General features: G+C 46.3%; 1 protein-coding gene across 1 annotated transcript in view; it reads left to right on the forward strand.

Annotated features, from left to right (window-relative positions):
• The first annotated feature begins 4,481 nt into the window (after positions 1-4,481).
• The window catches only part of LOC129703164 (WD repeat-containing protein 49-like), a 31,400-nt gene continuing 22,701 nt past the window's right edge, over positions 4,482-13,180 (forward strand). Inside the window, exons 1-6 of the mRNA XM_055645331.1 lie at positions 4,482-4,657; positions 5,891-6,331; positions 7,958-8,134; positions 10,189-10,363; positions 11,697-11,864; positions 12,662-12,810. Coding sequence (XP_055501306.1) covers positions 4,493-4,657; positions 5,891-6,331; positions 7,958-8,134; positions 10,189-10,363; positions 11,697-11,864; positions 12,662-12,810 — 1,275 coding nt within the window. The 5' untranslated portion in view covers positions 4,482-4,492. The remainder of the gene's footprint in view (positions 4,658-5,890; positions 6,332-7,957; positions 8,135-10,188; positions 10,364-11,696; positions 11,865-12,661; positions 12,811-13,180) is intronic.

The following is a 13,180-nucleotide window of genomic DNA, read 5'->3' on the forward strand; positions in this document are numbered from 1 at the left end:
TTTGGTTACGGTATAATTGTAAATGATCCCGAATGTGTGTAGGATAGTGTTAGCGTGCGTGGGATCGCTGGTCGGCTAGAACTCGGTGGGCCGATGGGCCTGCTTCTGCGCGGTATCTCTGAATAGAAACCCTCAAACTATTTTTGATTGGACTTTACTAGACTTTATCTTGCACCAAATGTTATTCCCTTGATGGTGTATCTGTACACTGTGGATGGCTCGATTGTAATCGTGTAGTCTCCGCTTTTCCCTGTACCTTGGTACAGGTGACAATCAAATCAACATAGTTCCCCAAGCACTGTTTTGCTCCAGTTTCCAGCATCTGCAGTTTCTTGTCTTCAACTCATAACTTACTTTTTCTCCCTGAATTGACAAAGTGTCTTTGACCTAGAAAGTTGACTGAATACTTTCTATAGATACTACCTGACTTGCTGTGTTTCCAGTATTCTTTGTTTCAGAATTTGCAGTGTTCTTACCTATAGCTCCTTGCCCTCTGTTAACAGATTACTGACTGGTCTTCCTACAATGTAGTCCTGATCTTCCAACCTACCTATTGTGTACATTGGTCTTTTTCTCTTAGTTTAGTTTAAAGATACAGCGTGGAGATTCTCCTCAGCCCACCGAGTCCGCACCGGCAAGCGATCTCCGTACATTCAAACACACTGGGGCCAATTTTACTTTTATACCAAGCCATTTAACCTACAAACTTGTACACTTTGGAGTGTGGGAGGAAACTGAACGTCTCTGAGAAAACCCGGGCAGTCACGGGGAGAACGTGCAAACTCCATACACACAGCACCCATAGTTGGGATCGAACCCGGGTGCTGTAAGTCAGTAACTCTACCGCTGTGCCACTGTGCCGATCTGGAACTGCAATGCTGTAAACATATATTCTTCACTCTGCCATTATTTTCTCTATGCACTGCATGTTATACTTGTATATAACTTGAATTGTACTTGTGTATCGTGTGATCTGATTGAGATGAATCATTGGCGGTCACTCGAAACGAGTATGACTCTCCTCTCCATAGGGTCGTCTACTTGTGGGTCTGCAGATGTCTGTAGAGGCCGATCCGTGATCCACACACCTTGGTGCAACGTGGGCAGTGGAGACGGGCGGTGATTGGTAGTCGTCGAGCCCCCTTCACTCTCCTTACGGTGCTGTCGCTTTGTCTCTGCAACACGGCGTAGTTCCATTTCATGACGTGCAGCGCCTGTCCAATGCAATGTGCTCCCAGTTGCTCCATGTGATGCGGAATTTCTTCACTGTTCTTGACGTTGTCCTTGAAGCGTTTCTTTTGCTCGCCGACCTTCCTTCAATTGAGAGTACAGGATTTGTTTAGGGGGACGTGTGTTGAACATGCGGATGACATGGGCTGTCTATCGAAGTTGGTGCTGCATTATTGTGGTGGTGATGCTGGTAATGTTGGTTTCCTCCAAAACGCTGATGTTGGTGCGTGGCAGGGAAACAAAGGCTTTTCTTGGCACATGTGACGATAATAAAGTAATATACTACGTTGGAATTTCAGCCCTGTCACCCCGTACACTAACATTACCTTGCACATGAGGGACAATGTAGAAGTTTACTGAGACTGATTCAACTATAAACCTGCATGTTTTGGGGATGTGGGGGGGAAACTCACGTGCTCACGGGGAGAATGCGCAAACCCCATTTTGCACTTAGACAGCACACAAAACTAAACTAAATCGTAGAGATGGAGAGCACGGTGGCGCAGCGGTAGAGTTGCAACCTCACAGCGCCAGAGTCCTGGGTTTGATCCTGACTACGGGTGCTTGTCCGTACGGAGTTTGTACGTTCTCTCCCCGTGACCTGCGTGGGTTTTCTCCGAGATCTTCGGTCTCCTCCCACGCTCCAAAGCCGTACAAGTTTGTAGGTTAATTGGTTTGGTATAAATATCCCTAGTGTGCGTGGGATAGTTTTAATGAGCGGTGATCGCTGGTCAGCACGGATTCGGTGGGCCAAAGGGCCTGTTCCCGTGCTGTATCTCTAAACTAAACTAAAAGCAGTGTGACCTTTCTGTCCTAGGTCTCCTCCACTGTCAGAGTGAGGCCACATGCATATTGGAGGAACAGCACCTCATATTTCACTTGGGCAGCTTACACCCCAGCAGTATGAACGTTGATTTCTCTAATTTCCAGTGACTCCTGCATTCTCTCTCTTCTCCCCTCCCCCACCCTAGTCATCCTACTAGTTCCACTGTTCACATCCTTGCATCCCTTGTTATCACCTCTCCCGCAGCCAGCCAACAATGAACCATTGTGGGCTCCACCCTTGGTCATCTGATTAGTTGTGGCTTTTTTTCCCCTACCCTCAGTTCCCTCCCCTCTACTTTCAAGTCTGTAGAAGGGTCTCGACCCGAAACACCACCTCTCCATGTTCTCCAGCGATGCTGGCCGATCCGCTGAGTTACTCCAGCACCTTGTGTCTTATCTAAACTGTACCAAGCATTGAAATATATGCTCAAGAAGGAACTGCAGATGCTGGAAAATTGAAGGTAGACAAAAGTGCTGGAGAAACTCAGCGGGTGCGGCAGCATCAGACTGAAGAAGGGTTTCGGCCCGAAACGTTGCCTATTTCCTTCGCTCCATAGATGCTGCCTCACCCGCTGAGTTTCTCCAGCATTTTTGTCTACCATTGAAATAAATGCTAGGTGGGCTGCTTCAGTGAGCGCTCTGCACCAGTGGCAGGGTAATTCCAAGGTCGGAGCCAGCACCTATTTATACAGATCTCTTATTTCAGAACCCAATTGCTTTTCCTCCAGAGATGCTGCCTGACCCGCTGAGTTACTCCCACCTTTGTGTCTTATCTCCTGGATTATTGTTCCACCCCTCTCTCTCTGCGTTTGGCCGGGATCCTGGATTGAAACGTCGCCGTGTTGCCGGGTTACAGCAGATACACAGGGCAGGGTTATTGCAACTCCACGCACTCGCGTCTCATCAATTCCCCTCTCCCTGCTGCAGTGTTTTTACCCGGTAAGTAAGCTGCAGTCAATATATATTTTAATGCTCGTATATTATCTGCTAAAGTGTGATCTCGGCAGGCGTAGCATCAGATTCGATTCCTCTTTCCCAAATCACGTCCACAAACATCTTTCCGAGATCCTGGACAAAGTTTGACGGTGGTTTCTCCTGAATGTTTTGGCATTTTCATCCGCAGTTTAGATAGACCCTTTTATTCGCCACCTGGTGCTAAATCCGATTAGGTGCACCTTAGAAATTGGCGTGTGGTTTGGGGGTAGTTTGGGTTGTAGGGTGGGTTGAACTAACAGTTTGAGATTAAACTAAAAGAGATCAGAGACTGACTTTGTCCCCCCCCCCCCCCCCCCCCTCTCCTCTAATCCACCTTTCTCTTCCCCTCTACAATCAGTGTGAAGAAGGGTCCCGAACCTAACATCACCTGTTCATGTGTCGGAAGGAACTGCAGATGCTGGTTTAAACCGAAGGTGGATACAAAATGCTGGAGTACCTCAGCGGGGCAGGCAGCGTCTCTGGAGAGAAGGAATGGGGATGTTTCAGGTGGAGACCTTTTTTCAGACTGAGATTCAGGGGAGAGGGAGAGATATGGAAGGGTAAGGTGTGAAAACATGATATTAAAGGAGACGATGCTTTGTGGTCTATTCATAGAGAGGCTTTAGAATAAAATGATACAATGTGAGAATATTCTGTATTCAATGGGGCAGGACAGAGGTAGGATGTAGTTCCACACAGACCATTAGTAACCTGTGCACTGGTTCTCTGTTATCCCAGTGTTACATCCTACACATTACGGCCAATTTACAGAAAACAATTCACCTACAAAAACCTGCACGTCTTAGGAATGTGGGAGGAAACCGGAGCACCCGGAGAAAACCCACGCGGTCACATGGAGAACGTACAAACATCTTCCATTGTCAATTGGAGGTGATGACTACAACGGACCTTTATGGCCAGCTTAGTGAGTTTGGTTTATTGTCACTTGTACCGAGGTGCAGTGAAAAGCTTGTACAGTGAAAATCTGCAGCTGGGACTTTGAAAATGGCACCAAAACCATGGCGACACTTGCATAGGGGCTGTGTCTATGCATTATGTACGTAACCGAGGATTGGACTCGTGTACGCAATAATCTCACTGATCTGTATTGAACCATTGAACCGTTGAATGGGACTTGCTTGCAAGTCACAAAGTTAACTAGTATTACAGGATCTGGCAAAATTGGCATTGGTGCCAAAATGACTTCATGTAGTAAGAAAAATAATATTTAAACATATTTTTTAAATGTTCGGCCAACGTCACAAATGTAGTTCAGGAGTTCAGAAGTTAAAGGAGCAGAATTAGGCCATTCGGCCCATCGTCATGGCTAATCTACCTCCCCTCCTAACCCCATTCTCCTGCCTTCTCCCCATTACAGCTGACACCCGTACTAACCTTTGTCATGAGAATTTGCTGCTCTCTGCTTTTTTGTGGCCAGGCTGTTGATCAAAGTCTTTGAAGAATGTCCTCTCACTCGCTGGAAGAGTCGGAGAAATCAGCAAATGTCCGTGGATTCAGAACACTTGATTCAAGTCCCAGCGAAATGGGAATGTCAAAAAAAACTCTGGAGAAGCTGGAAAACCAGCTCACCGTGGAGGATATAATGAGGTTGCAGGATGTGCTCATGGTAGGTTTATATGACATCTTAATTTAAAAAAAAAATTATCTGGAAGGGAGCTTAAAGTTGATTAGTGCGGGTGTCAGAGGTTATGGGGAGAAGGCAGGAGAATGGGGTTAGGAGGGAGAGATAGATCAGCCTTGATTGAATGGTGGAGGAGACTTGATGGGCTGAATGGCCTAATTCTACTCCTATCACTTATGACCTATGGAAGGACTGTTTAGAAGTCGGCATTGGCAGTACACAGGACTGTTTGTACAGAAGGAATTTCATTATGCATTTGTGGGTTGCACATGTGACAATTAAATCTTCATTGTACCCCCATTGACACCCCTGTGTACTGAGGGGAGGATGAGAACCAGAGCCTTGGTGTGTTAATGGGAGCATGGGAACCATAGAGAGCTCTACTGCATGGAAACAGGCCCTTCGGCCCACCTTGTCCATGCCGACCAAATTGGCCTATTGGGAGATTCCCATTCTGCATTGTTCCATATCCCTTTAAACCCTTCCCTATTCATATTTTGTCCAACTACCTTTTAAAATGGTATCTTTAGCTTTCATAGGTTTCTGTGGTTACCCCATTCCAGATACATAAGACATCGGAGCAGAAGTGAGCCAATCGGCCCATCCGGTCTACTCCGCCATTCAATCATGGCTGATCTATCTTTCCCTCTCAATCCCATTTAGTTTAGAGATACAGGGCGGAAACAGGGTTACCGGGCCCACGCCAACCAGCGAACCCCGCACATTAAGACTATCCTATACCCACTAGGGTATGACAATTTACACATACACCAAGCCAATTAACCTACATACCTGTACGTCTTTGGAGTGTGGGAGGAAACCGAAGATCTCGGCGAAAACCCACGCAGGTCGCGTGGACATCGTACAAACTCCATACAGACAGCACCCGTAGTTAGGCAGCAACTCCACCACTGCACCACCGTGCCGCTCATAAACCCCTGACACCCTCTGTAATAATTAATGTATCCTGGACAAAGTGAGGACCCACTGGGTCTGTTCCCCCAATAGTGGGGGGTGGGTGCTGTGGCTTCATACACACACTAACCACCCCCCACACACACAGGGCGAGGGAGGGAGATGATGGGAGTGGGGGGGGGGGGGGGGGGGGGGGGGGGGGGGGGGGGGGGGGAAGAGAGGAGGGGGAGAGAGAGAGAGGGGAGGAGGGGGGAAGAGAGTAGAGGGGACTGTACTTACAGTATATGCTCTTTCCTCTGTTAGCCACCAGGTTTAAAAGCGTTTGTGCCAGTTAATAGGAAGGCCTTCATCGACAGGTTGGTCACAGCCCTTGGATGTGGCGCTGAAGAGGAATATGGTGACCTGTTTGACCGAATCGACGTGACCAGAGATGGCTTTGTTGACTGGGACAAAGTTACGACCTTCATGCTGTTGGGTCATTATGAGAAAGAAGAGCGTGTGAAGACATCGGTCGTCCCCCAGTGGGGAGATATCGTGTACCTTCCATCGCATCACAAGGAGCCCATACAAAGTATAGTCCACCTGACCAACTCTCACCGTTACCTCAGTATCAGCAAAGATGGGTGGATGAGCGTTTGGGGGGAAAACCTGAAGCTGCAGAAAACATTACGAGTCGCCACCGACTCCGTGAGGTTGCGGGACCTTTGGGTAACGAGTATGATCTTCATGGCTAATGTAAACAAGGTAGGATTTAGCTTCTGACATACTTCTGGAGACAAAGAAAATTAAAAAGGCTAATGAATTCTATCTAAGGTGGAGAAAATTGCTGGAGAAACTCAGCAGGTGAGGCAGCATCTATGGAGCAAAGGAAAAGGTGACGTTTTAGGTCGAGACCCTTATTCAAACCCTTCTTGAAGAAGGGTCTCAACCCGAAACGTCACTCACCCACTGAGTTTCTCCAGCATTTTTATCTACCTTCGAATTTTCCAGCATCTGCAGCTCCTTCTTAAACAATGAATTCTATCTAGTCTTTTTATCACAAGGAACAGAGCAGAAGTGATTGAGGACCCAAAGTTTTCAAGAGAGAGTTAGATTTACTGTAGCACTTGTGGCAAACGGAATCAAGGGATATGGGGGAAAAGGCAGGAATGGGATACTGATTTTGGATGATCGACCATGATCATTTTGAATGGCGGTGCTGGCTCGAAGGGCTGAATGGCCTGCCCCCGCACTTATTTTCTACGTTTCTATGTTTCAAACAGCTTTTTAACATGTCCTATGAATATTCTCAAGTTCACAAGTTATAAAAGTAGAATTAGGCCATTCGGCCCATCGAGTCCACTTGTCCATTCAATCATGGTTGATCTCCGCCTCCGAATCCCATTCTCCTGCCTTCTCCCCATAACCCATGGCACCCATTCTAATCAATCAATCAATCAGCATTGATCAATTGTCTTTGCTGAAATATTAGTAGTTACTGCACATCAAATGTTTATCGACAATTGAGAAACATTTACGTCCAGTGTACATCCAGTTCCTTCTTTACATCAACAATAAATTTACATTAGTTCCAGTTGTTACATTATTCTGGACACAAGGTACCACAGATGCTGGTTTCCAGAGAAGGCACAAATTGCTGGAGTAACTCAGCGGATCAGGCAGCATCTCTGGAGGACATGGATAGGTGTGGTTTCAGGTCGGAACCCTTCTTCAGACAGATTGTAGTAGGGGGGAGAAAGCTGGACGAGACGCAGGGGGCGGGGCACAGTGATAGGTGGATACAGGTGAGGGAGATTTGATTGGAAAATGGGCGGATAACAAAAGCCAGAAATGAAAAGACAAAAGGTTGTGGGATGAGGAGAGGTGGAGTAAAGAGGCAAGAGATGCGAAAGCAGGGGGAGGTACATGGGGGGGGGGTGGGATTATGGTTCGAAATGGGTCCGCATCCAATTGGGGGGGGGAGGGATGGGTAAAGGAGATGGGCCTGTCCCACTTGGCGATTTTTTTGGCAACTGCCGGCGACTATCATCCTGGCGACAACCTACGACAGCACCTACGTCAGGAGGTCAAGCTACGCTCATTGGCAAAACAATTTTCAACATGTTGAAAATTTAGCGCCGACCAGAAAGACGCTACGACATTTTGCACGACTGAGGAAACTACACCCGGCAACCACCGGTGACAAACTAGTCGCCTGTAGTTGCCTAAAAAATCGCCTAATTGGGATAGGCCCATTAGATATCTAAATTTAGAGAATTCATTGTTCATTCTGTTGAGTTGTTAGCTGCCCGATTGTACATTGCAATGCTTTGATTTGAAACTTTGTCACACGTTACAAATTAAAGCCGTTTCATATTCTTTTCCTTTAAGATAGCTGTTGCATTTACCAGTAAGGAGATTTGCTTCTACGATCCAAATTCCAAAGAAGAATTTTCCTGGCAGTATAAACTCCATGGCTTATGCCATATTCTGATTTGTATGCATTATTGGTACAACCCAGAAGATGGAAATGAAGCCATTCTCACCTTTGGAGATGTTTCTGGTGAGGTAAATCACTTATCACTAATCACTTATCACTGTAACTTGGGCATTTTAACCATAGTCTTACAACTGTGTAATATAGTTCATTGTTTTAAAAGATGATTTTGTTTATAATTAGCTAATTATGGGCCCCCCTTGCTTTCACTAATTCAAAATAGCCACTGCTACAATAACATTAAACTAATGCAAAATTAAATGGCAAAAATGTCTTAAATTGACACTTGTTCATTTCTGGGTGATCTTTCAAATGAACCTTTTGTTTTAGTTTGGAGATAGAGCAGAGGAAAAAGGCCTTTCAGCCCACTGAATCCTCGCTGATCATCGATCACCCCGTACACTCGCACGATCCCACACACACACTAGGGGCAATTTACAATCTTTACCGAGGCCAATTAACCAATAAACCTGGACGTCTTTGTGGGAGTGTGGGAGGAAACCGGAGCACCCGGAGAAAACCCACGTGGTCACAGGGAGAACAGACAAACTCCACACAGACAGCACCCATAGTCAGGTTCGAACCCGGGTCACTGGCGCTGTAAGGCAGCAACTCTATCGCTGCGCCACCGTGTCGCCCAATGAAGACAGAAGGTGCTTGAGTAACACGCTGCTAGCATCTCTGGCTGAATTTCCTGAATCAGTTTTCACTACCATTTTGTTCTGGTTCCTGTTGATTTAGGATTTCTGCTGCCGATTCATTTACTTCTGTAATCTACCCTTCTGTAATTTATTTTTTGCTATCCACCAACTTCATTTTTCAGTCAAGATGCAAAATCGAACCAGTAAAATCTATGATATCTAATTTTTAAATCAAAAATGTCAGGCACATAAATTGCTTGAAGAGCTGATACTCGACTCCATTCAAGGACCCAAGCAGTCTTTCCAGATGTGGCAGAGGTTCACCTGCCCCTCCTCCAACCTCATCTATTGCATCTGCTGCTCTTGATGTCAGCTGCTCTACATCGGTGGGACCAAGCGTAGGCTTGGCGATCGTTTCGCCGAACACCTCTGCTCGGTTCGCAATAACCAACCTGATCTCCCGGTGGCTCAGCACTTCAACTCCCCCTCCCATTCCGAATCCAACCTTTCCATCTTGGGCCTCCTCCATGGCCAGAGTGAGGACCACCGTAAATTGGAGGAGCAGCACCTCATATTTCGCTTGGGCAGTTTGCACCCCAGCGGTATGAACATTGACTTCTCTAATTTCAGGTAGTCCCTACTTTCTCCTCCCCTTCTCAGCTCTCCCTCAGCCCACTGGCTCCACCTCTTCCTTTCTTCTTCCCGCCCTCCCCCACCCTCACATCAGTCCGAAGAAGGGTTTCGACCCGAAACGTTGCCTATTTCCTTCGCTCCATAGATGTTGTCTCACCCTCTGAGTTTCTCCAGCATTTTTGTCTACCTTTGATTTTCCAGCATCTGCAGTTCCTTCTTAAACAAACTACCTTAAAACATATATTTTCATCGAATCCAGGACTATCTTTCAACTGGTTTTAATTTTTAAGACAATAAGCAGCGAGACAGCCTGATTCATAAGGTCATAGGTGATAGGAGCAGAATTAGGGCATTCAGCCCATCAAGTCTATGCCACCATTCAATTATGGCTTATCGATCTCTCCCTGCTAACCCCATTCTTCTGCCTTCTCCCCATAACTCCTGACACCCAAACTAATCACCAAGGTTAAGTATACGACTTGCATTTTTTGTGCTTTTGTTTTCCAAATATCACAGGTAGATTTTTACATATTCATGGATTGAGGAGGCGGTGATTGACCGTGCCGCCATCTTGTGCCTCGTGGCTCCAAATTAAGATGGCGGATTCTTGTGTGTGGCTGCAAGTTACGATTCCGTGATTAAAATAGTGTCAGGAGGTTGTTTGGCTGATCTATGGGACAACTGGTTTAACTTCAACATTGATCCTCTGATAATATGTAGTAAGGAACTGCGGATGCTGGTTTACACCGAAAACCATTGCTCCAGTTGTGTTGGTCACGCACCATTACATTCCTACGCTGTTCTCCTTTCATAATATGTGCCTGAAATGGATTTGTTTTCCCCTCTTGCAGGTCAATGCTATTTGTTTTACTTCAGCTTTAATTTCTCTCTTTGAGAGACCTGTCACTTCTACAGAGGAGCAGGAGACGACCGTCGCTATCAGCTGGCTGGAGCTGCTCAGAGGAACTCACAAGTGTTGCTTCACATTGAACCACAAGGGCCATAGTAAAGAATGGGTCAGGCAAGGTACATTGGGGCAGATTTGCTGTGGTGGGTACAAACTGCAATTGGGCATGTCGTATGAATATCCTGACGAGAGTATGTAAGAATGTATATTCATAGTGCTTGCGTGTTCACCTTCCATGTAACAGCACAATTAAGCAGCTTCTATACTTTAGACTTCAGATGTACAGAACAGAAGCAGGCCCTTCAGCTCACCGAGTCCATTCAGACTAGTGATCACCCCGTACACTAGCCTAGGGTACGATACTGACTACAAGTGCTGTTTGTACGGAGTTCGCACGTTCTCCCTGTGATCATGTGGGTTTTCTCCGGCTGCTCTGGTTCCCTCCCACACTCCAAAGACGTCTCAGGTTTGTAAGTTAATTGGCTTCTGCAAATTGTCCCAAAGGGTGTAGCATAGAACCAGTGTACGGGTGATCGCTGGTCGGCATCGACTCGATGGGCCGAAGAGCCTGTTTCCATGCTGTATCTCTGAACTAAACTAAGACGCTGTGGGGGGTCGTCAGCAGGAGGACCGCAGCCATTCACAAAGGTGGCCCATCACCACCACCAGGGCAGCATGGTGGCGCAGCGATAGAGCTGCTGCCTTACAGTGCCAGAGACCTGGGTTCAATCCTGACTCCGGGTGTTATCTGTACACTGTCTGTAGGTTCTCCCTGTGACCGCGTGGGTTTTGGCAGTGTAGGTCTATTTACAGTCATACAAAATGGAAACAGGCCCTTTGGTCCAAATTGCCAATGCCGACCAACATGTCCCATCAACGCTCGTCCCATCTGCCCACGTTTGGCCCATATCCTTCTAAACCTTTCCCATCCACTAGAAACTTTTCCTATCCATTCAAAAACTCGCCTCTCCATTTTAAAACATTCCTATTCATTCTGAAACTTTCCTCTAAACTCCAAACCTTTCCAATCCACATTTCTAAACGGTTATCGGCTAGTCCATCACCCCTGCTCACCTGGCTCCTCCAAATACAGAAAATTATTTTTTCAAAGTATCAAAGATTACAAGACAATTTAGCTAATTCCTGACATTTTTCTCATTTCTATGGAGAAATGCCAGGACAGTTGTTTCCTTCAATTAGTACGGTTGTCGGGGGTTATGGGGAGAATGCAAGAGAATGGGGTTAGGTGGGAGAGATAGATCCGCCATGATTGAATGGTGGAGTGGACTTGGTGGGTCAAATGGCCTCATTCTCCTCCTATCACATGAATTTAAAGCAAATTAAACAAACTATAATGCAGTTGACCTGGTACAATCTAGTTCTAATCATTAGACATTCCTACCTATACTAAATGCATCCAACACTAAACCTTGATTGCTTTTTGTTCTCCAGTGAGTTACTTTTCCAATTTGGAAGCTTTCATTTCTTGCGCTACCACTGACATCAACACAATAGTCTTGGGCTGGAAAGAAAAAGGAACGACAACACTCAAAGTCACTGCTTTCCATGTTACTGAGGGTGTTAATGCATTTGATTACCATCCTGGACTCAACTTAATTGGTAAGTGAGTTTGTGTTTTATGGGCCTGTCAAAGGTTGTCGGTGGGGCTGACTTCGGTGAATTTCAATGTTGCATTTGCTGGTAGTTTCTGCCTTACAGCGCTGCAGAGCCGGGTTCGATCCTGACTAGGGGCGCTGTGCTCTCTGTACAGAGTTTGTACGTGGGTTTTCTCCGGGTGCTCCGGTTTCCTCCCACACTCCGAAGATATGCAGATTTGTAGGTGAATTGGCTTCTGTAAGTTGCCCCAAGTGTGTAGAATGCAAAAGTGGAATAGCGTAGAACTAGTGTGCGCGTGATCAGCGGTCGGCGTGGACTCTGAGGGCGAAGGGCCTGTTTCCACATAGTATCTCTGAACTCAGCTCTATTTGGTTGGCACAGTGACCTTGGTTAGAATGGGGGAAACTTCTCCAAGATGTCTGGGCTGATTACATTCTAATGAGTAAGAGCTCAAGAATGAAGTTAAGATGTGAATTTGCTGCAATGGTTACAAGAATCAGATAGGGGGGGGTTGCACGTCAGGTCATCGGGTCAAAGGGCGTGATGCACGGAGCAGCTCAATCCATCTGCAGGACACGGCAGCCTTAGAGTTAGATTTAGCCTTTAGGGCTAATGTAATCAGGGGATATGGGGAGAAAGCAGGAACGGGGTACTGATTTTGGATGATCAGCCACGATCATATTGAATGACGGTGCTGGCTTGAAGGGCTGAATGGCCGACTCCTGCACCTATTTTCTCTGTTTCTGTGTTTTCATTATAGACATTATTTCTTGTGATAAATATGGTCTTTTCCCTGTTAGCTTCTGCTGCTGCAGACCATCATATCTACCTCTGGAACCCCTACCTCAAGTCTAGACCCACTGGCATTTTGCGTGGTCACCAAGCCAGTGTCCTCACTGTACAATTTAGTATCTCACGAAAACAACTCTTTAGTTTTTCAAAGGACAAGGTGAGAGTCATTTTCTTTTGGTATTTTCACAAATATAGACTTTAACTTTAAAGATACAGCGCAGAAACAGGCTCTTCGGCCCACCGAGTCCGTGCCGACCAGTGATTGCCCATACACTAGTTCTAGCCTACCCACTACAGACATTTACAGAAATGGATTTAACGCCTGTACCTCTTTTTAGACTTTAGAGACTCGGTGTGGAAACAGGCACGAGTCCGTGGTGACCAGCGATCACCCCGTACACTAACACTATCCTAGACACTCTAGATACAATTTACAAATTTTCCCGAAGCTAATTAACCTACAAGTCTGTACGTCTTTGGAATGTGGGAGGAAGCCAGAGCACCTCGAGATAACCCATGCTGTTGTC

Source organism: Leucoraja erinacea, chromosome 14 (genome assembly GCF_028641065.1).
Source record: "Leucoraja erinacea ecotype New England chromosome 14, Leri_hhj_1, whole genome shotgun sequence".
NCBI lineage: Eukaryota > Metazoa > Chordata > Chondrichthyes > Rajiformes > Rajidae > Leucoraja > Leucoraja erinaceus.